At 39.7% G+C, this 23507-nt stretch overlaps 1 protein-coding gene across 3 annotated transcripts; it reads left to right on the top strand.

Moving 5' to 3' along the window:
• Nucleotides 1-1660: 1660 nt before the first annotated feature.
• si:ch211-269e2.1 (cohesin subunit SA-2) lies at nt 1661-23189 on the top strand. Of its 3 annotated transcripts, XM_053626779.1 has the most exons (33): nt 1661-1815; nt 2792-2837; nt 4064-4159; nt 4778-4862; nt 5058-5222; nt 5370-5466; nt 6470-6546; nt 6655-6726; nt 6868-7072; nt 7223-7374; nt 7551-7624; nt 7718-7841; nt 8111-8209; nt 8546-8625; nt 8716-8823; nt 9375-9492; nt 9964-10081; nt 10182-10285; nt 10667-10759; nt 10847-10933; nt 11250-11450; nt 11638-11714; nt 12667-12754; nt 12832-12912; nt 14313-14405; nt 14556-14733; nt 16955-17094; nt 19002-19103; nt 20451-20605; nt 21613-21741; nt 21908-22113; nt 22263-22320; nt 22452-23189. In XM_053626779.1, the coding sequence occupies exons 3-33, from the start codon at nt 4119-4121 to the stop codon at nt 22573-22575; spliced, it is 3531 nt and encodes a 1176-aa protein (XP_053482754.1). In that variant the 5' UTR covers nt 1661-1815; nt 2792-2837; nt 4064-4118; the 3' UTR covers nt 22576-23189. The 3 variants fall into 3 exon arrangements, with proteins under 3 accessions (XP_053482754.1, XP_053482753.1, XP_053482756.1); XM_053626778.1 differs by lacking the exon at nt 2792-2837; XM_053626781.1 differs by lacking the exon at nt 1661-1815 and having other exon boundaries at nt 1827-2837.
• The last annotated feature ends 318 nt before the right edge of the window (nt 23190-23507 follow it).

Here is a 23507-nt window from a genome sequence, read left to right as displayed (position 1 = left end):
TGATAGTGGAGTCATGAACAGTGACCATTATTGATGCAAGAGAGACCTGTAGTTCCTTCGTTATGTCCTCAGCTCTTTTGGGACTTCCTGGATGAGTCATTGCTGTGCTCTTGGGGGAATTTTGGAAGGTCGGCCACTTCTGGGAAGGTTCACTACTGTGCAGAGGTTTTTCCATTTGGAGATAATGGCTCTCACTCTTGTTCTTTGGAATCCCAGAGCTTTTAAAATATCTTTATAACCCTTCCCAGACTGATATATTTCAATCACCTTATTCCTCATCATTTCTGGAATTTCTTTCAGTTTCAGCATAGTGTTACTGGGTAAGACCTTTTAATCAACTTGATGTTGAAAAAGTTCTATTTAAGTGTTGATTTGATTGAACAGGGTTTGCAGTAATCAGGCCTGGTTGTGTCTAGTCCAGCTGAACCCCAATCATACTCAGGTTGCCTTTGTTTTATCTTTGATTTTGTTTTATTTCTGAAACAATTTAATATGATATATACATAAAAACAGAGGAAATCACAAATACTTTTTCACAGCACCATATGAGTAGGTGGACCATGACTACAGTATTGTCCAGAAAACTCTGAAATCTAATTGTATCAGTAGAAAAGCAGTAATCATCTGAGAACTTCGATATTCTTGCTGATAATCCACATGACCTCATGAGAGCAACATTTGTTCTTATATTACACATCATTTAGAATCTAATAGGACACACCCTCAATTTAACACTGATATTGGGCCTGGATAGATAGAAAACACAAATATCCTACCCCAATCTGAAATGATCTCTAATCCTCCTCATACCTCAGTTCACTTGAATTGCATCTGAGTTTAAATACATTGACTTCACCTGTTATGGCATTAAATTTACACTTTGACTTGTTTGCCCTCTGACCCCACAGGAATTGTTGAAGTAACCGAACGCTTTACTTCACACCGGATGATGTCGACCCATTTAAAAACAATTAAGGAGAAAAAGCTAGCACCCTGGTATAATGATCACATCATATGATTCACATAGGATCAAGTTAGCAGAGCAGGACACAAGGGAATCACAAACATTAATTGTAGTAATATTTCTTATTTTGAAGTGAAATATAATTTTCAATATTTATAAATGAGCAGTACCATATCTTCTGCCTATATCAGTTTCACAGATTGAGGAAAGAAGGGATGTGAGGACACTGAAAGATATATCAATAGTGCACATCATAAAAATAGCTCTCTTCCTACAACAAGGAATTTTATCTTTATTACACGTGTAACAAGGAATAAAATGGATATCCTCATTTTACCACTTCCACCCACCACAATGTTATATATTAACTAATATTTAACTCTTTCCTCCCTGCAAAAAAATCACGTAAAAATCACAACCATGGATGAAACTGCATTAAGAGAATTAATTTGACAATTAATTTAACAGGCTGTTCATGGTTTGTTATGTTGATAACTTCCAGTAACCTATCCTAGCCTAATCTGTTACCTGATAACAAACCCTAAAACTACTAATTTAGTAAGGAATAATTCACTAGCATGCTTTAATGTACAAGTTAATTTGATTCAGACGCACTGACAATGTGCGATCTTATTCTTTAAAAGTCTTACCTTTTAAAAATGCATCACAGCCGGCGTGTCCTGACAGGAGTGTTTGGTGCTGCGCTCCACCACCGCTACACGTGACGTACTTCCGCACAGCGCGCGCTGGCTGTGTTCAGGCAAAACCCCACTGGGTGGCGCGCTGCATCCGCGCTTCACCTCCTCTTGTCTTGAGCAGAGGTTCTCTCAGGCCAGCATCGTCCAGCACCGGTAAGAACATTACTATGTAGTACTTTGTGTGTAGATGCATGCAGTATAAACGTGTTTAAATCCGTAAGGGTCGTATAAACTGAAAGATTGACCAGTCTGTCAGTCGCATACAGCCGCAGGTTATGTCACGGTCAATCACTGTAATATTTACTGTGTTAAATTTACAAATTGAAGGCATAAGAGAAACGGTGCACTCCATAAACTCTTAAGGTCGTGATTCCTGTGTGAGGAAGTGAAGATGGAAGAGCTTCTTTATTGTGTTCGGGTTTGTAGTGAACGCTGAAGGAAAGAGCAATACAAGGAAGAGCTCGTGCTGAGTGACACTTACAGTGACCAATCAACTATTTGCTTTCTGTTTACTGACGCGGGTCTGACCAATCAGATGTATTCTTTTCTAATAGCAGGAACAGGGACTACAACCGGTTCACGTGTGCCAATATTTACACCACGGCCCCAGCAAACACTGAACGTTTCTCTTTGGTTCCCCTGCGGCGTGTTTTTTTTTTTTTTTTTTTTTTTTTGGTAACCAATTTATAACGTTGTCGGAACATTGTGTTTTGGTTTACAATGTCAGCTCTTTTCCTAAAACCACTGCTTTGCCGGTTTTATTTATTTATTTTATTTTTATTCATTGTTGGCTTTGCAAAGTACACAATCCTATAGCTTGGCAAAATATTTAAAACTGGCCTATATATTGTAATTTCTGTATTTTGTAATATGTAATTTAATGGTCTGTCTTTATACAGAAAATAAAAGCTACTATGCTGAAAAAAAAACTCCAGTAGAAACCCTCATAGAATTTGTCTATCATATAATATGTTTATAATGGGAATTGTATTGGTTTTAATGCCTAATTAAGTAAATGCTAAATTAAGAATTAGATTTTTATCAAAACATGAAATAAGTAGCTTAAAGGAACACTGCCATTTCCATCCATCCATCCATCTATCCATCTTTTATACTGCTTATCCTACAGGGTCACGAGGAGCCTGGAGCCTATCCCAGTTAGCATCGGACACAAGGCAGGGTACACCCTGGATGGGCTGCCAATCCATCGCAGGGCACAAACACATACACATTCACTCAGTGCGTTTACATGGACAACAATAATCCAATATTAACCCGATTAAGACAATACTCAGATTAAGAAACTACCATGTAAACAGTGATTTTTTATTACCTTAATCTGATTAAAGTTATACTCGAAGTAAACACAAATCGAATTAAGACATGTGGAGTATTCCTGTTTTAGTCGCATTATCGACATGTATTACAGACATGTAAACACCTCAATCACACTTTTAACACCGTGTGGGAGTTTTCACTGCATTTTGCTACAGGACACGATCACACACGGCAGTGGTCAACCGTTTTACAGCAAACAAGAGAGCACACTGCGTCCCAAACCGCGTACTTACCTACTGTATAGTAGCCGAGATACATGTATTTCACCTACTATATAGTAGGTAAGTATGCGGTTTGGGACGCAGCCCACGGCTTCAAGCAGTCGTCTATTTGCATGTATAGCATGACAAATAATTAACTGCACTTCAAGCGTCCGTAAAAATTAAAAATAGAAACACCCAAAACTGTATACGGTACCATAACGAAGAAGAACTTTATGTTGATACATGAAATTCTGGAGGGAACGTCGGACGGTATTGTTTTTTTTCACCAGGCTAAAAGCAACCTTGGGCAAACTTTGAAAACTTCCCATAAGAGAATGTTATGGGAATGTTTCTGGAACATTAGTGATTACAGAAAACAGTATTGAACAGCGTGCTGTGGTGAACATTCTTCGTCAGTTGTCACATAACCATAACCGAATATTGTGTTTAATTGTTCCCAGAACATTTGGGGAACAGCATTGACTTTGCTAAACAAAACAGAACGTTCCCAAGATATTATGTAGTAGTTCCCAAAAAAATAACCAAAGTTATATGAATGAATGGGAAATGTTCTCTGAACTATAATAAGCAACAAAACTTTATATTTCAAGCAAACTTTATATTTCCATAAAGAAACCGTTCTGTTCCCAGAATGTTTCAGGAACCAAAAACAAAAAAAGGTTTTGTTAGCTTGGTCATTGCCGTGTAATCCATTTGCACAACATGTAATAACCTAATACCACACAGTTACAAAATAGCCCATTATAATTGTTATAAGCACATAAGCACTACACTTATTAATGGTGAAATTGAAGCAATGTTTTTGATAAACACTTTGTGGCCGTTGTATTGTTCTACAGAAAATAAAAAGATGTGAAAACAGGAAGCCAGTACCACAAAATGATCTGAGAAGAGATGATCGCAGAACCAACGTTGCTCTCGAGAACAGTGCAAAAGTAAGACACAACCTCTGTGCTGTATTAGGAACGTTTTCTACATTATTTATTTATTTATTTATTTTTAAAAATGGTGCAAAAATTTGTATCTGAGTTCAAAAGTTCGCATCCCTAATGGGTTATTGGAAAAAAGGAAAAATGTACCTTAATATACTTAATATAATTGTATTTTTACAATTATATTTTACAATTTATAATTCCAAGAAGTTAAAAGAAGAAATGTGGCTTTATGGAGACAGCAATCCAAAACATAATCCAGAATTAACAGAAAAATATTATAAAACAACCTTTCTTTTTACCCTTTCTGTCTATCACCTGTAATTCACATCGGGCATGTTATGACAGATGCAACATGAAGAATTTCTATTACATTCAAAATGGGACATGCAAACTTTTGAACAGATTAAAAAATAAAAAAACTTTTTTTTTTTTTTTTTTTTACTGTTAACACAGTAAGGCATTTTGTCATTTGATATTAACGACCATCCGTGAAGCCAAACACACTAAACAAAAAACTAAACATTTCACTCAACCGTACATAATAAATACATTGTATTTACCTGCAAGCTATGGTGTATTTTGTGAGAAATTAACCATGTGATGAATGTATATTTAAAGGGAGAACACTAGTGTTGATGTCTCTTCCTGCACATCTGTGAATCATGCCTCTGGTGTGAGAAATGAAAACAGAAAGAAGAATGTGGTAAGACTTGATATTGTATTTCTAATCTGTCATATGCAAGTTCTGCATATGTCCAGTTTATGGGAATGCTGCTTACATTACAATAAAACTTTTGGTAGTTTACAGTCCTTTTCTATCAAAACACATGGATTAATATTTTAAAGCTCTTGCCAAAAAGACGTGTGACTGTGTAGCATTTGTAATGTTTTTGTGTAGAGAGGGAAGAGGAAAGCCAGAGATGGCTCAGAGAATGCTAAGCAGAAGCTTTCAAAGACCAACCATGGTACCTTTGGCAGAGCAGAGAATGAGCAGCTCAAACATGGAGACATCGAAGCCTTCACCTTGTTTGAGGTGGTCACTATGGGCAGGAGTGCCATGCAGGTACATGCTGATGAACTTTATTCAGGCGTAAATGCTTAACATTTAGCTATACCTATGTTGACTGTTTTTTTTATTGTCTATTTTTGGTTGAGGTTGTTTGGAGGCATGTTTTCATTGTAGTGCTTATGTTCTGAATCTCATGCAAAGGCTGTGGTTGATGACTGGATTGAGGCTTATGTTATGGACAGAGAACCAGCCCTGCTTGACCTCATCAGCTTCTTCATTCAGTGTTCAGGATGCAAAGGTAAGACATTCACGGAGTTTAAATGAACATTCCAGACATTTCCATGATCTTCAGTCATCGGTTTCCTAAATGTCATCTACATTGTCTGATGGTCATAAGTGTCAGAGCTGATAAGTTTAAACATATACTCTAAACATTTAGCTAGGGATGACGTATAAATAAATAATTATTTTGGTGATTTTAACTGCCGTAGTGTCTACGCACAATTTTGGCCTTCTATGCGTCAATCATTTTCAATGCTTGTCCATGTACCAAATTGTGTACCAGCATACTAAATAGTATGGTAAACTAGCATGCCGTATATGATATATATGGTATATGATATAGGTGTAATTGTGCCATACTATTTAGTGCGCTAATATGCGGTTTGGCACGCAGACAGAGATAGAAGGTGAATTTGAGTGACCTTGAGGGTAAATGTCACACTATTCAATAGTATTGTTTTTAAAAGCTGTGAAGTGAGATATACTGAACTTGAAATGAAAGTTTCTGAAATGTGAACCTTTATACTGTTTCAGTTGAAGGATAGAAAGCTTGAAATAGAAGACATACATAGTATATATTATATGATATAGGTGTAATTTTGCCATACTATTTAGTGCAGTAATATGTGCGGTTTGGCATGCAGACAGATATAGAAGTTGAATTTGAGTGACCAGACAGCTACACAGCTACACAATCAGCTTTCCCAACGGAATATTCTTTTTTTTGCATTAACAGATTTTTTTTCACCAAATGAGTACTTTTGTGTACGTTCTGTAGCTAAATATGTGTGGCTACTGACAATATCGCACTAGCCAGGTGCTTCTAGGGAAGCCATATGGTGAGTAGCACAAAGAGGAGAAATACATTTGCTTTGTCGTAGTAGAGGGGTAAGCTTCTAGCAATATCATGGTAATACCTGGGCTGGAATATAGTTGTTATGAAATTGTATGAAATTTGTAAACTATGCGCACTCTCAAGTTGGTGCCTATGCTGATATTCTGAATGCTAATTTCTCCAGGGGTAGTAACTGCTGAGATGTTTCAAAGCAAGGAAGATTCTGATGTCATGAGCAAAATGGTGGAGGACCTGGATGAGGTGTGATCTGATTTCCAAAGCCTTGTCCTTCTCTTGGGTTGTATTATGTTTAGGATGTATGTGCTTTTTAAATACAAGTGTTACAGTTCTTTGGATTACAAATTGCAGAGCTCAGGTTTGCAGTATAAAAGGTTTCTGGCGTTTCCATGGATACTGACTGTCACATGGCCCATGGACATTGTGAGTGTAAACCTTACTTCGGGGACTATGGCACCACTGTTTTTAAAAAAAAACTTTTATTTGCACTATATTATTAGCAAAACAATTATTCGAAATCTCTCTGACCTGTCCTGTGTTATCTTTTTCCTTCCTCCTTCTCAGGACAATGGCGAGTATCCTCTTGTGATGTCTGGTCTGTACTGGAAAAAGTTCCGCTCTCACTTTTGTGAGTTTGTCTCAGTGCTGATATCGCAGTGTCAATATAGCGTGATCTTTGACAACTACCTCCTGAACACACTGATCTCTCTGCTGACTGAGCTCTCAGCATCACATATGCGTGCGTTCAGACACACGTGCACACTGGCAGGTAACTCTCTAAACACTGACTCTCATTGTCTGAGCCTGTTTGAGTCTCTCTCCACCGATCTGCATGGAGAAAGCAGGGGTGGAGTGGGATGTTCAGGAGTTAAACTTTTGCTGTCTGATTTTGTCTCTCCATCCTCGTGTGGTCCTGTAGCAGTAAAGTTGCTCAGCGCTCTAGTGAATGTGGCACTCAACCTCAGCGTTGGTGTGGAGAACAACCAGAAACTCTGTGAGGTTGAGCTGGCCAAGATGTCCAGCAAGCGAGCTTCACCACGGCTTGACAAGATCCAGAAGAAGATTACTGAGGTGAGGCCATGACCCGCTACTTGCTCTGTTGTTTGTGTATCATTTCCCTTGTTGTCATCATTGGTTAATTCTTTTTTTTTTTGGGTGGGTGGGTAATTGTTACAATATTCAGTATAATTTTTTTTAAACCTGTGAAATGAAAGTTTCTGAAATTTGAACCTTTTTTACTGTTTCAGTTGAAGGATAGAAAGCTTGAAATAGAAGACATGATGGATGCTATTTTTAAAGGAGTTTTTCTTAAAAGATACAGGTAGACTAATTATTTATTATGACCTTCAGATCCTTTTCCCCTTGTGTACCTCTGATGTTTAATGAAAGTGTTTTGCCTGTCCTGTTTTGGCAGAGATGTGATTCCTGAGATCAGGGCGATCTGTATAGAGGAACTGACTGTATGGATGAAGCTTTATAGTGCAGTGTTTCTTAATGATACCTGTCTGAAATATGTCGGATGGATGATGCATGACAAGGTGAGTCTCTGTTCTAATTGAAATGGATTGTATGTAAAGAATGCTGACTGTGCTTTACTGAGTGAACTCAGTGTAACTGTATAGCTTTTAGACCGATTTAGCAAATCTTCAGCGTCATGTTCTCTGTGGATAAATACACAGTTGTACTGGATTAAATTCAGATTAAATAAAGACAAAGGCCTTTGCTGCTACATGCTCACATGCATTTGTACAGTCTTTCTGGGGGACTGAGAGGTTTTGTAACTTTACTTCATGTGTTATTTTCACAGCAGCCTGATGTGCGCTTGAAGTGTGTGTTGGGTCTGCAGGGACTTTATCAGGATGTTAATCTTAGCTCCAAAATGGACCTTTTCTCCAGTCGATTTAAGGTACCATCTGCTCCATCTTCTAGTGTTGTAAAGAATAAAATACGTGGGAGGCATGCTGTAGGAAAACATTAACCAGGTGATGGTGTGATGTAGCCCAAAAAAAATAAAAAAGATATCTTAGCAAGTAAAAATATCTTGCACATAATCAAATCGCAATAAACCAAATATATAGGATTGGCACAGTTCAGATTTACTGAGCTACTACATAATTATCTCATCACATGACAGCACATGACATTGTTCTCAGAAAGGATAGATAGTGGATAGTGAAGAATAGAGTTTAGAAAAGGCTGGCTGCTGGTTGTCAGGTTAACTGAGCGTTATGTTTTTCTACAGGAAAGAATGATCTCCATGATTTTGGATAAGGACCACGAGGTTGCAGTGCAGGCAATGAGACTGCTGATGGCCATTGCCCAGTGAGTCTTTCTTTCTGTTTCATTTTTATTAGCTTATTATATATTTATTATAAAGTAGGCTGAGCATCCGAACTGTTTTCACTGTCGCAGGTCTTGTGATGACGTGCTGAGCCAGGCTGACTACAAGCACATATTTCAGTTTGTATACTCAACTCATCGACCACTTGCAGCCATGGCAGGCGAATTTCTCTTCACCAGGTGAGTGCAACTGAGTAATGTTTGTACACTAGAAGACTCGACTATAGAGAGGTCTGTAAGTAGGATACTGGAAATATATAAAGCCCATTACATTAGAGTCAGGTATAAATCGTATGTTACCTTAACTAAAATTATTTATGGGATTATTTACAACATCAACAAACTATGTCCCACAGAATTAATATGGCATAAGTAATTAAAGCTCTTATTATGTGTTGTTGTTTCAGCATTAACCTATGTTTATTCCAACCTTGAATAAAAACGTCAGTATTAAATGTCTTAATTTTAGTTTGCATTAGTTAATTGGTAAAAGTCACAAGTGAGGCTGTATGATGGGTGCCAATATGTATACCTGGTGACTAATGCTGATTAATGTGGACAAAATAGTTCATCAAATAGTTAACAAAAGTGTATTTAGTTAACGCTTAAGCAAGTATTAATTAACACAGGCATTAACTTTGGTGTTTATTTGACAGTTCAGTGTTATTCTATAATTGTTATATTAAGATGCATTAGCACTACATGTGACTATTTGTTATATGTTCCCTCAGGTTACTCAGTAATCCTGCATTACCAGTGATGAGGGCAGGAACATCAGAGGAGGACAGACACAGAGACCTCACCCTGGCCCGAGTCCGAGCCCTTATTCAGTTCTACACTGAGAACCAGGTAGTTGTGGTCGTTAGTTCTTTACTTCTTTATTTACATATCGTTGCAAGTCTGAATCTCACCAAAGCACTGTCTTCTCTGGATGAAAGAGCTTAATTGGCCTTGCTCTCTAAGTGGAAAGGTTGGCGCTGACATCCCTGCTCCCTTAGATTAGAGTGATAAAGTAAAATTAGCCAATCATGGACATCTATTAGCTCTTGTACACAGAACTGGGCTATTAGAGTCTCCTCCAAGTACTTTTAGGTGTACATGTGATGCTACATAAGCAGCACCTCAAAAAGCTGTGGTGGCTTAACATGTGTTTACAGGAAGCTTGGGTTAGCCCTTACCTTCCTTAACCTTCCCAGTCTGGTAGCTATCCTGGGATAAGGATGAATATAATAGGCAGGAATTGGTTATGATTTTTGGAAGAAAATTGGGGTGAAGCCATTAAAATCTGTTGTTTTTTGTGGTTCTTATTGTGTGCTGCAGCTGCACCAGCATGTGCTGTATCTGGTAGACAGTCTGTGGGATAGTGCTGGGTCTCTGCTGAAGGACTGGGCCTTTTTCACCTCTCTGCTCACTGTTCATCCTTCCTCATCAGAGCAAGGTTAGTACTTACCCTTGCAGTGAGTCCAGCCTTAGTTTTTGTTGTTTATTGTTGTTGTTTTTACCTATTGTGTGATTTTATATGTCTGTTTGTTACACAGCTTTGAGCAGCACTGAGGAGGCTCTGGTGATTGAGATTCTTTTGGCATCAGTGAGGCAGGCTGCTGAGGGACCTCCACTAGCAGGGAGAAGCACGGGGAAGAAAGTTAGCTTCTGCTTTCCTTCACCTTCACTTAGCTCACTTCAGACATTTAGCCATGAAGACGTTTAAGTTGGATAGGGGAACATGCCTGAGATTCCTTTTTAAAGTCTTGTCATGTGCTGTGAGGTTATGATTATTACATTTTTGCATGCTTAGTGACACTGATTATGATATTTTTTATAGCAGTGACAAAAGCTCCAGTTAAACATTAGCATTAACATTAGACTCAATAATTTGACTGCAAACAGCTTCTTCCTCATGGGTGTCCGCTTTAGATGCTCATGTTGTGGTTTTGCTAATAAGTTACTGAGATTTACGTCTAAATATGTAAGTATGCATGTAGAGTGTGAAACTTATTATGAACATGCTGTTATTGTGCTTTAGGTGATCAGTACAAAAGAGAAGAGGTTACAGACAGATGACTGTGCAAAGCTTACAGAACACTTCTTAAAGGTGCTACCTGATCTGTTATCCAAGGTGAGAACCGGGCCCAAGCATTTGTTATACTCTTTCTGTATGCAGTAAATGGTGTTCTGATCATTTAATCTGCTTATGTATGTCTAGTACTCAGAAGATGCTGAAAAACTTGTGTATTTCCTCAAAATACCTCAGTACTTTCAAACGGACACCTGTGGTGATGAATACACGGAGGTTAGTCATTTTTGTTAGTATATTTTTTGTAAATGGTAGTTACATGTAATAGGATTCCATATAATACCTTTCAGTGTGCATTTGCTCAAATTTTGAACAAATCTGTTAAAACATGCAAAATGGAAACTTTCCTTATATCTAGATCTAATTATACAAAGGTCAAACTCTAATCCCTGTTTCAGCACTCTTGTGTGTGTGTGTGTATATATATATATATATATATATATATATATATATATATATGTTTCATAAATGTGGTAGCGCCCTATAGAGTGCCCCCTGCTGGTCAGCATGTCATTGTTTTGTGTGGTTGTAGTCTGTGCAGGCACTGCTCACTGGGCTGGAGGCTGCAGTGTATACACACACAGATGCAGCATTACTAGAAGCAGCTGTTCGCTCGTACCATAACCTCTGTGCAAACGATTCACACTGGCAGCACCTGGCAGCTTCTTCCATAGGTCAACTCATACAGTGCTGGACACACACACTGAGCTCATGCTTAGGAAAGGCAGTCAGTGTGAGTATTGTACTGTACAGCACATTCACAGTAGATGGCATATGACTATTTTATAAATCAGTCAAAATCTTTTGCACTCAAATCTGCACTGGATTTCACATGACTTTGATGAATAAAGGCCATAGACTGGTTCAGTATGACTTGGAGAGTGAAGGCTAACTACGATATCACTCCTTTTGTTTTTTAGGATGGAACTTTCATTGGAGATGAAGACAAAAAGGAAGAGATTCTGTCCACTTTGAAAAAATTAACTGCTTTCAACAAGTAAGACTGAATTAACTTTTTTTTCAGCCTTATCTCTTTTCTGAGAAAGTAACAGAAAAGCTCTTTACTCCAAACTCAATTGAAAATGAAATGAATGAATAAAAACCTAAGCACTCTTGTTGAGTTCTGTTAACTTTCAGAAATTTGTGATGTATAACACAAATTCAGAACCACTTATTAATAATAATCGGTCTTAGGAGGAGACAGACATGAGAGAATATCTCTCTAAAGCTGCTCGTTTTCAACACGGGTGTTTAGTGAACTTTTATTTTGGGCTAGTTTGACCATGTTGGTAAAATTTATTCATTCGTTCATCTGGAAGAATGAGCAATATGGATTTGGAGCTTAATTTGTAAACATGCTGAACTGAAGAATTCATGAAAGCTTTCAACAAAAAAAATATATTTTGCATAAATGTTCACTGACCACCTCAACGCCTACACTTCATTATGAGTGTGTTTTGAGTAAATAGGTTTTCTGTTCTGTCCTGTACAATAAAATATGTCCGTTATTAGCCACGCCTCGCACCTTTGGGGTTGTGGGCTCAAATCCCATTTGCATGTTCTCCCAATGCTCTGGGGGTTTCCTCCGAGTACTCCGATTTCCTCCCCCAGTCCAAAGACATGTATTGTAGGCCGACTGGCATTTCCAAATTGTCCGTAGTGTGTGTGTGTGTGTGTGTGTGTGTGTCTGCGCCCTGCGATGGGTTTGGACCCTGTCCAGGGTGTCCCCCGCCTTGTGCCTGAGTCCCCTGGGATAGGCTCACGGCTCCCCGCGACCCTGTGTAGGATAAACGGTACAGAAAATGGATGGATGGATGGATTATTGGCCACACTGACGCAGCAGATAGAAATTAGGTTGAAAACAATTAAGTGTTTTATTAAGGTTAGATACATGTCCAAACTTTTTCTCTCGTGTGGAGTCTCATACTCTTGGTATCATTGTGTCTCAGTGCTCAGGATCTGACTAAGTGGGGCACATATGAGCTGGTCTCTAAGCTTCTTGTCGTTGAGTTACAGCGTGGAGGCATGCCAGTAGAGGTAAGATCACTTATTACAACAGTTTCTTATTGTGAGCAGCCTGTTTCCAGCTACTTTCTTCTGTGTACTGCTTTTAGATGATCACTGAGGCGCTACGTTGTGTCTGCTACTGCATCCTGTGGAACCTGAACAACTTCGGAGAAGGAGCGACCTCCAGGGTTAGTCATCAGCTTCTCTGACATTCTTCCTTAAGCTCAACCTCGCTATGCTGTGACTCTCTCCTCTTTGTCATTGGCATCAGATCTACAGATGTGAATGCTAATATTTACGCCTGGGCAGAATTTGGCATGATAAATTAACCAAGCCTTTCAGGTGTGTATGACTTAGTGTCTACACAATTCCCACATGATCCATCACAAGCAACATGTCCTTTAATTCTGCTACGTTCCATTTGAAATATCAGCCGTGATGCCCTCGAAGGCCCTGGGTTGTGTCCACTGGATTTTAATAACCGAGAGAAGCCTGCGATTGATCATTAGGCATTAGGAAAAAGAGTAGGTTCAGGTGATGGATTATAGGGGGCGTAATGGCTACCTTCTTGTGTGAAGGCTCCTCTGCTAATCTCTAATGTGACGCCGTTATTAAGCCCATGTTTCCATGCGATGCACAAGGTAATCATATTTCCCGACCCCTAACCTTTCCATGCAGAGATATTGATGGCCATTAAGAATGCTGTAGGTAAGAGAGCAACATTAAAATCCTTCACTTGGGGGAGTCACACCCGAACGAGTGCTTTCACTCTCCGACCCCCTCATCAATAACTGCCAGCGTGGGCTGTAATTTGAGACCCAGGCGGTGACTTTGGCCCAATCTGCAATTCTAATGTCAGTGGCATTTGACTTGGGAACGAGGGCGAATTTGAGTGAGAGGAGCTCGTGGGGGAAAACAAGATGAGTTCAGCAGAAAATTGGGATATTGTCCGATTAAAATGAGTCATTTGGCTGAAATGAGATTCGAACGGCAGCTGTCCCTGGAGCCGGGCACATGTGTATAATTGTGAAAGAATGATTTACATGAGGGATGAACAGCGCTGCTACTAACAGTGCTTTCATTCATCCACATTCACTGAGGACTCCTCCATCAGCTCCTATTATTTAGCTTAATTGTGCTCTCACCATCTCTGTCTCCACCTCACACTTATGATGCAGACTGTTCTTTTATGCCACAAAAACAAAAATATATACAAATACAAAAAATGTATCTGATTTCAAATGATATCAGCTTGTTGAACGAGGGAGGGAGGGAGGGAGGGCAGAGAAGATGGAGGCAGGATGAATAAGGCCACCCGCGTTGCTGTGGTTGAAAAAGCTAAAGCACCATTTGAAAATGAATGAATCCATTCAACACAATTAAATATCAAGTCAAACTAATTAGGAATGTTTAATAGGTAAAACCTAGTTATTATTTACTCAAGTTTTGCAAGTGGAATGTATAATAAATAACCTGTATTACGATTGCAAATATCTGCTTGTGTGTGTGTGTGCTTTCGTGTACTTCTGTGTGCTTGTTTGTGTGTGCGTGCGTGCGTGCGTGCGTGCATGTGCGTTTGTGTTTGTAGGAGTCAGCTCTCCATCAGAGGAGTCAGCTACGAGCTTTTTGTGAAAAATGCCACAGATGTCTTTCACACACGGAGCAGGTGGTGAGAGAGCAGGTGCAATCAGCTTTTACCTGTGTGCTAAACCTCTATTATTTAATGAATCTTTATTGTTATATTTGACAATGAACAGTTGGTATACAGTGCGCCTTGCTGTACTCTATAGTAAGTCTAACATACGTTTCTGTGTCATTTATCCTCATGTAGGCGTTCATGTGTTTGAGTGATGTCCTCGTAGCCCACAGTTACCAGCTGCAGATGTGGGATTCATCAGCAGGTGCTCCTCTGCTTTACACCCCTGAACCCAGACTGCAGAAAGCTCTGCTAAACTTCATCCTAGAGCATGTCTTCACCGGCCCCGAGCAACACAGCCACAGCAACACTGGTAGCCCTGTCCTCCTTCTGTCCTCCTTCTGTCCTCTGTATTTAACAATACGCATTTATTTAACCAGACACAGGGTATATCTCAACCAGCTCCCTAGCTCAGTAGGTAGTGAATCAGTATATTGTGTACAGGAGTTCAGGCACTGGTAAGGACCCTGGCTCACATTGGGACACTAGCAACTGAATTTCCGGCGACATGACTACGTACTCGCGTTGTAAAACGTCACCAAAAATGAAAAACTTAAAAATATTTAAGATTTATATGTCATATAAATGTGTTAGCTTAATCACATGTATTCCTGTCATAAATATGTCAAGCAGAAGTCCTAGGCTAGCTAGTGGATTTATAAAAAAAAAAAAAAAGAAATCATTAAATACTTAAGTCATTATACTCAAACAAACAGTATAAAGGAAGTTAAATGAAGTTAAAAATCCCTAATGTAAGTAATTGAGAGCTACAACAACAATAACAAGCTACTTGCATTTGTAGCCGGAAGTTGGCTGAGAGTTTGTCCCACATCTTTTTTTCAGAAAACATGATGGCGTTTCTAGTAAGAGAACATAGTGAGCATCGATGCTCGCTGGTTTTTGCGGTGCATTGTGGGATTTTTTAGGGAGCGAACGTTCCAGTGCACCGGAAGGATTTCGCAATTGACACAGCCCTTAAAATGTCCGACTCCCTGATCAGTGCCTTGAATACTGAACTTGGGAGCTGGTTGAGACGCACACACACTTCTGATTTGCACTCCGATAATAAAGGTTAGAGACTCTTACTGCCGTGTTTCCAGTAGATGGCAGTCTGCCTCCAAGTTACATTACACAAAGCGGCGTTAGAGTACAAACTGGCGTTTACACACATTCACATTCGGTCATTTTCACCCAGTTAAAGACAACAGATTGTTTAGTTCTGGAAATGGCTTATACACGCCCAACACAAGCCGAATCAGTCAGCGCAGATTCATGCGCCTAAATTAAGGATGAGATATTTTACATCTCACAAGAGGGCAAAATCTTGGAAGGAACGTACAGTACATACAGTAATCTGTTTACTTACAAGTGTTTTTAACTGAATGTCTGCACAAGTATCAAACAACTGATTCTTCACTTGCGGTTGTTGTAGGTTTTTTTTTGCATTTTGCGTTGAAAATGTATTTACTGTTTACTGCAACCATATACACATTCACATGCATTTGAACACCCAATAACCTGAATCAGGGTGTTAAATAAGGAGTCTGTAAACCATTCATTCATTTAATGTAAGGGACTGTTATTAGAAAAGATGGTAAAGACCCATCTGAGTTGGGCATTGACAAATAAATTCAAACGTATTCATAAAATGACCGGAGATGTTTTGTGAAGTACGATTGAAAGTACCTCAAAATCATTCATGTAAATGTCTTACAAGCAGTGCATGACTTGATGGAGTAAACTTTAATGTGTATTAAGATCCTGAATCAGATGAACACACTACGTGAAGATCACGTCGTCATGAATGTGATCTAAATGAGTGAGAAAAAAGAGTCCCATCAATGATGACACGCCTTCTGTCAGTCAACATCGTATCTTGTGTTTACAACATAAGCTGTTCATCTATACTTCTGCATTATTCTGTAAATGTTAGTCAGTGCTATTCATGTTATTCATATTGCCTACAATACAGCATAATGAAAGGCTGGTTGTTGTCATTTTTCTTTAGGAAATAATATTCATTAGTTATTTGATTACCAACCACAAGAGACTCAGGGTTAATGATAATGATAATGAGTCTTTATTGATCGCATATACATATGTACAATGAAATTCTTTTCTTTGCATACCCCAGCTTGTCAGGAAGCTGGGGTCAGAGCACAGGGTCAGCCATTATACAGTGCCCCTTGAGCAGGGGGGGTTAAGGGCCTTGCTCAGGGGCCCAACAGCAGCAGCTTGGCGGTGCTGGGGCTTGAACCCCTGACCTTCCGATCAGAAACCCAGAGCCTTAACCACCAAGGGTTAGGGTTATGTACAAGCCCTTGAAAATATGATATGGGTTTTTGGATTGTAATGTAATCAAAAGCAATTTAGCAGTTTGATTTTCATATCCATATCTTCATCATCAGTAGAGTGATGATTCAGGACGACCAAGTTTAAGCCTGTTTTTGTAGCATGGTTATACTTATTGTTATCCCACCATCGTTTTTGACCCTTTGTGTGTGTGTGTGTGTGTGTGTGTGTGTGTGTTTCAGGCAGTGACGGTAAGGGTGGGGTGAACTGGCCGGAGGACTTGCACAGGCGGAGGAATCTGTTGGCTGCCTATTGTAAACTGATAGTGCACAGTGTGCTTGAGATGAGTATGGCTGCTGAGATCTTCAAGCACTACATGAGGGTACGGCCCATTTGCAGCTGCGCCATAGCAACCACCTTATTCCCCTTTAAAGTCATCAAGTATGATTATTGAATGGCTGCAAATAAAAAGTGAATCAAATATGATCAAACACCAAGATTAAGGAAATCTGTTTGACAGTTTTGGACAATCTATTAAAAGTATTTCAATGATGAGATTAAAAATAGGTTTTCACATTTTTCTGTACTGGTTCCAGCAGCTGTTCCTGATTATTTAGGATCTATGTTTGGAAGGATATACAGTAAGTTTATAAATTACTGTCAAATGGCAGTGAGCACATTAGTGTATTAGTTATAAAATTACACTTTTTCTCATAAGTGCACCAGTTTTCTTTAGAATTTATGAGTTGACCAGGATGAATGTAGAGCACTCTGAGTTTGTGTGTGTGTGTGTGTGTGTGTGTGTGTGTATAAAAGCGTAAGAGTGTTTGACATACCGACATGTTTGGAATGCTCATCCACCGTGGCTGAGGCAGAGCCAGCAGTCTATCATCAACATTCTTCTTGATCTTCTTGATTTACACACGTATGTGTGTGTATGTGTGTGTGTGTGTTTGTGTGTGTATACACACACACACAGCTGCCATAATGAACGATGCCTTACAAAGTCAAGCAAATGACAGAAATTTGGCAGCCAACTGTAACCCTGTATTTGCTCTACTTCCTGTTTTTGGAAGACTCTCCAACAACTGTTCACTTCTTTGAGCTATAAACCGTGCCAGTTGCATGATCACTTCCTTCCGCTCAAATAGGTTTTTAAAGGCAAATGCTGCAGTGCTAAAAGGTGGCTGTTGTGTGGGCTGGAAAAACAGCAGGGTGGGTTAAGGAAAAGCAGCTAGGCTAGACCTTCTCAAGCTACACACTGGTACAGTGTTAATACAGTGCAGTAGTCTGCAGCAGCCACTGAGGACATGCTATAAAGGATTTGTCAGGTCAAGAGCATCTTTTTGTAACAGAGATGCGGGCTCATCATCTCTCTGGCCGAGAGGGCAGGAGGGCCAGACTTCTTGATCTGATGCTGATAGAGCCTAGTCCATGTCAGACAGCAGGACAGCACATACAGTTGCAATCAAAATTATTCACCCCCTATTGCAAATCAGGTTTATTGTTAAAATTTACAGACTTTAAGCTGTTTGCAATGAACAAATCAAAAAAAAGCAATTGAAATAGTTTAACACAACAAATGCTTCCAGTGGTTCCCCAAATTCAAATTCAACTGCATCTCATTTGCAGCAGGTCAGAACAGCAAAAGGGTGCTCTACTAAGTACTAAAATGCTTGCCATGAAGGGGTTGAATAATTTTGAGAATGGAGAAATCATTATAAGTTGTATTTTCAGTTGAATTTGGGGAAACCACTTGAAGCATTTGTTGTGTTGAGCTATTTCGATTGCTTTTGTTTGATTTGTTCATTTCAAACAGCTGAAAGTCTGTAAATTCTGACAATAAACCTGATTTGCAATGGGGGTTGAATAATTTTGATTGCACTGTATCTAGTTCAGCACTGCAGGTATAATTTATGTCAGTGAAAGCCTGCGATGTAGCTTACAGAGACCTTGCAGAGGGATGGACAGGTTAGGATTTTACTGATGGTGTCTTGACGGGCATGGGGCAGTTGAGAATAAGGGCGATTTTGTGTGTTGTAAACACTACCTGTTGACTAGTGAAAGGGTTCTCAAGCTTCCAGTTCTAGTTATTTTATCTCTGCAATTTTAGGTCCTTTTGTTGTACAATTCCCATCTCTATGCTCAAATATTATAACACTGGTGATATAGTATGTACCTGTTGTAGATCTATTGTCTGGGGATAATATTCTGTTGATTCACTTTACTGGCTTGAGCTTTAGGAGCCTCAATGCAGTACCACTCACTGCTGTTCTCTTTTCTTCACAGTACTACAATGACTTTGGCGATATTATCAAAGAAACACTGAACCGCACCCGACAAATGGACAAGATTGAAAGCGCACGCACCCTGGTTCTATGCCTTCAGCAGGTATCATACGCAACTCTCTTTCCATGCCCTGTTCCAGTAATCTCAGGTCCTCAGTGTCCCTTGCTCAGTGATGGGCGTGTGCAGCTGTCAGCGTCTCACAGACACAAAGCCCCTCCACCAATCTGCCCTCTGTGGAATGTTCTAGCAGCTCCTTCATTCTGGGAATTGCTTCATGGTAGATCTTTGTACAGAGTCAGACTGATAGGGGAAGTAGTGATCAGTCACATTGTTTACACCAGCTCTCGCTCCTGAAGAACAGTTCATCGCAAAACTGCTTCTCACGCTACTAAAACAGAAACGATTCCACTTTACTCATTTCAGTTCGTAACAGCTCGGTGTTTCAAGAGACACCATAACTTATGTAGCCTGTAGCAAAGAGTACAGTAATGATGTTCATTATTCCAGCACTAGATCGAAAACAAACACAAATATGCTGTTTGTTCACTGCTCCATTGCCTCATATGATGTTAAATGGTAAATGGGGCGACTGTGGTTCAGGCGGCAGAGCGGGTTGTCCACTATTCGTAGGGTTGGCGGTTCGATTCCCGGCCTACATGACTCCACATGCCAAAGTGTCCTTGGGCAAGACACTGACCCAAGTTGCTCCCGATGGCAAGTTAGCGCCTGGCATGGCAGCTGTGCTACCATTGGTGTGTGAATGGGTGAATGAGACACAGTGTAAAGCGTTTTGGATAAAAGCTCTATATAAGTGCAGACCATTTACCATTTATAAATGGTCTGCACTTATATAGCGCTTTTTCAACCTTAGCAGTACAACAAAATGCTTTACTACAAATGTGTCTAATTCATCCATTCTCACACACACACTCACACACCAATGGTAGCAGAGCTGCCATGCAAGGCACTAACTTGCCATCAGGAGCAACTTGGGTCAGTGTCTTGCCCAAGGACTCTTCGGCATGTGGAGTCATGCGGGCCGGGAATCGAACCACCAACCCTACGATTGGCGGACAACCCGCTGTAACACCTGAGCCACAGCCGCCCAAATGATGTTCCCACACACACCGTTCCACTTAACGTTGTACATATGGTCATTGTGTTTCTTGGTAAAAACAAAGCACTGTTGTTCTTTTCCTGCTGGTAGCACTTAAAAGATGCTAAGTTACACTTACACTACGCACGCATCGTTCTTGTATATTGTATCTGATGTATGTGTGAATTCTAGGTGAGCCCCAGGACAGTATGAATTTCTACAATGCAATCAGTTCATAACGATCTGCATTAGGAATTCAGCAGAGACACAAAATTGGAGCAGTTGTTGCATCTATATTAAAGTGAAAGGCGAATGGGGAGGGGTTATACTGACACTCTTCTCACTGTGTGCAGCTGTACCTGCGCTTGAAGCAGGAGCAGGACACTGGGAGCGTGTGCAGTTCAGGAGTGCAGACCTACAGCAGCATCAAAGAGCTGGCCAGACGCTTCTCGCTCACCTTCGGCTGGGATCAGATCAAATCCCGCGAGTCTCTAGCCATGATCCACAGGTAGCACTGTTCAGTTGCTACAGCAGCACAGTTTGGGTTGCTGATACTGATAATTAATTCATCGTCTTACGTACTTTTATTTCGTCAATATTTTATATGTAGTTTTAAGTAGACATGTAAGAGGCAACAGCCAGCCATGTGTCCTGCTGGGGTGGAATGATGTTTTCCTCCACCAGGTCTGTCATATTTTTTAATAATGAGACATTTTTGCTGGCATTACCTTGCTTACGTGACACAGATGTTTTACTAACTCATGACCGAATGACTGTTGTTTTATTGAGCTAATAGCTTAGTCTTATCTTTTATTCCATTATTGCTTGCAGGGGGCTCGATCTAAACAGATTGCTAATAAAAAATTCCAATTCATTGCTTTCCACTGAGCTTGAAACTCAGTAGTGGTTTTATCTCAAAACTGATGTTAAAATTAAACGTCATTCAACGTTATTTGTCTGCCACTTCTCGGTTGGACCACAACACTTCCAGTCTTTTTGAATTTGTTAGTAACTTTGGCAGGAGTGTTGTGTGTGTGTGTAAGAGACGTGCTCACCACGTTTCCTGTTAGTCCGTTACAACCTTGCGGCAGTTTCCCGACCCAGCCATGATCAGTACGTTCTTCTTTTGTCAAGGGCGTTCTTAAAGGCTGTCTGAAAAAGAAATTCTATAATATAAACTAGAAATGAATTTTTTTCTGCTAAAAAGTGTTCATTTCCCCCTGTACATGGAGACTTTGGGACACCCTGTAGTTTTAGATCCCTGAGCCAGAGATCCAGGTGTAGAAGAGTACAAGCAAACAGTACTAAGCAATTATATAGCATACAGCTTTGGTAAACCTGTAATGCTGTGATTTAGGGTTTGTCATGCTTTATTCATTTAACAACATGGAGTACTGAAGGAGAATGAACTAGACAGGTCAGAAACTAACATGGCTATGGCGTCATATATAATCGAACCACTTCTCCAAACCATGGTGGTGTTGTGATGTGGTTGTTGTTGTTGTTTCTTCGCAGGGATGGCATCGAGTTTGTTTTCCAGGGTTTTGTTCAGCAGTCAGAGAAGCACTCGCCACCGTACCTCTCTTACCTCACCATCCTCAGCGAGTTCTCCAGTAAGCTGCTCAAACTTGACAAGAAGACCATGTGAGTCAATCACCACTGCAGAGACAGAGCAAGCAGCACTATGTACAGTGTGGGATTTGGCTCTGGGAGCACAGCTGTATTCATTTAAAAAAAAAAAGTAAAGCCTATATTTAGCAAATCGTCTAAATTTTAGCAAACAGCCTATTGTCATTGTTTCCCTACTCAGATATAGCTATCTGCAACGGTACACTGGAGAGCAGAGCATCAGTAACAGGGAGGAGTGCTGGATGCCGCTCATCTATTACAGAGCGTCTCTCCAGGGCACAGCTGAGGGAGAAGATGCCGTGTCCTTCATCAGCTCCGACACTAATAAACAGCTCTCACTCACTAATCGCTCTAGATCGCCCTCCATCAAACCAGCTGCATCTGAAGGTACGATGAGTCACAAAGTCAACACTGAGTCAGCAGTTTCACTACAAGCACTGACATACTACTACATCATGTCCTGGCTTACAAAAGGTACAGAAAGTGCTAAACGTCCTCAGTAAAGCATCTATGACCAAACTCATTTGTGTTTACAGGAGATCTGCGAATCTCACAACTGTGTGTAGAAACTAAAGGGAGCAAACAGCTGAAAAGGTGAGAGGTGATGCACACTGAGCACGGAATCCAGTCAGTCAGTAACGTGCTTCATGAATTCAAGTATTAACATCTTTAACGCATGATTAAGGAGCCATTTTTGACACCGGTTCTGTTTTTCGTGTGTGCAGTCTGGAGCTGAGAGAACAGATCGCTGTGCTCAGAGAGCAGCCTGACAGCAGGGAAACAGTTCAGATCCAGCCAGGGGTCACTGCTGAGGAAGTAGACGTGGACATAGTAGAAATAGACATCTGATGACCTCATGCATGTCCATTCTGAGACGTCGATGGAGGGTAATGAGAATGACGCAGAGTGTTCAATGTGCCTCAGATGTTTCCTCTTTGGATTCCATATGACCTCATTCCTTTTTTTTTTTTTATATTTACTGTAAGCAGTGACGTAATTCCTTGGTGCTTCAGACACTAATTATTGATTTGACATTGCATCATTTGTTTTTGTTCTCATCTAAACCAGATCTAAGCTAAAGATGATTGTCTTCTATGCTGTTATTTTACATTTAGACATGTTTTCCCTCTGAGATACATGAAGCTAGCCACTGTATATCTTCAAACTGCTACATCACAGCACATCATAACACACTCAGGTGGGGCGGGGTGAGGGATGGGTTGCTATCTGCCCTCTTCCACACAGGCACATGCACACACGGAGCTGTTTAAATGACAGCTTAATTTCTGTATGAGCATACATTAGCTAGCTGTGCTGTCTTAGCACTGACTTAAATTTCTATAATGAGCTGAAATGTAAAACCTCTAACCCATCTTTGGCATATATTATTCCATATATGGAATCATAAGGCATACATATCTGTCTCATTCATTTCAGCGCTCATGTCTCAGCTATAAGCAACACATACATTATATTTATATATATATTTATATATATATATATGTGTGTGTGTATGTATGTGTGTGTGTGTATATATATATATATATATATATATATATATATGTGTGTGTGTGTGTGTGTGTGTATATATATATATAAATATATATATAAAAATATATACACACACACACACACATATATATATATATATTTATATATGTGTGTGTGTGTGTGTATATATATATATATATATATATATATATATGTGTGTGTGTGTGTGTGTGTATATATATATATATATATATATATATATATATATATATATATATATATATATATAT

The sequence above is a fragment of the Ictalurus furcatus genome, chromosome 6 (assembly GCF_023375685.1).
Source record: "Ictalurus furcatus strain D&B chromosome 6, Billie_1.0, whole genome shotgun sequence".
NCBI classification, from domain to species: Eukaryota; Metazoa; Chordata; class Actinopteri; order Siluriformes; family Ictaluridae; genus Ictalurus; species Ictalurus furcatus.
The sequence above is the reverse complement of the archived record's forward strand: the minus strand, read 5'-3'. Positions and strand labels throughout refer to the sequence as shown.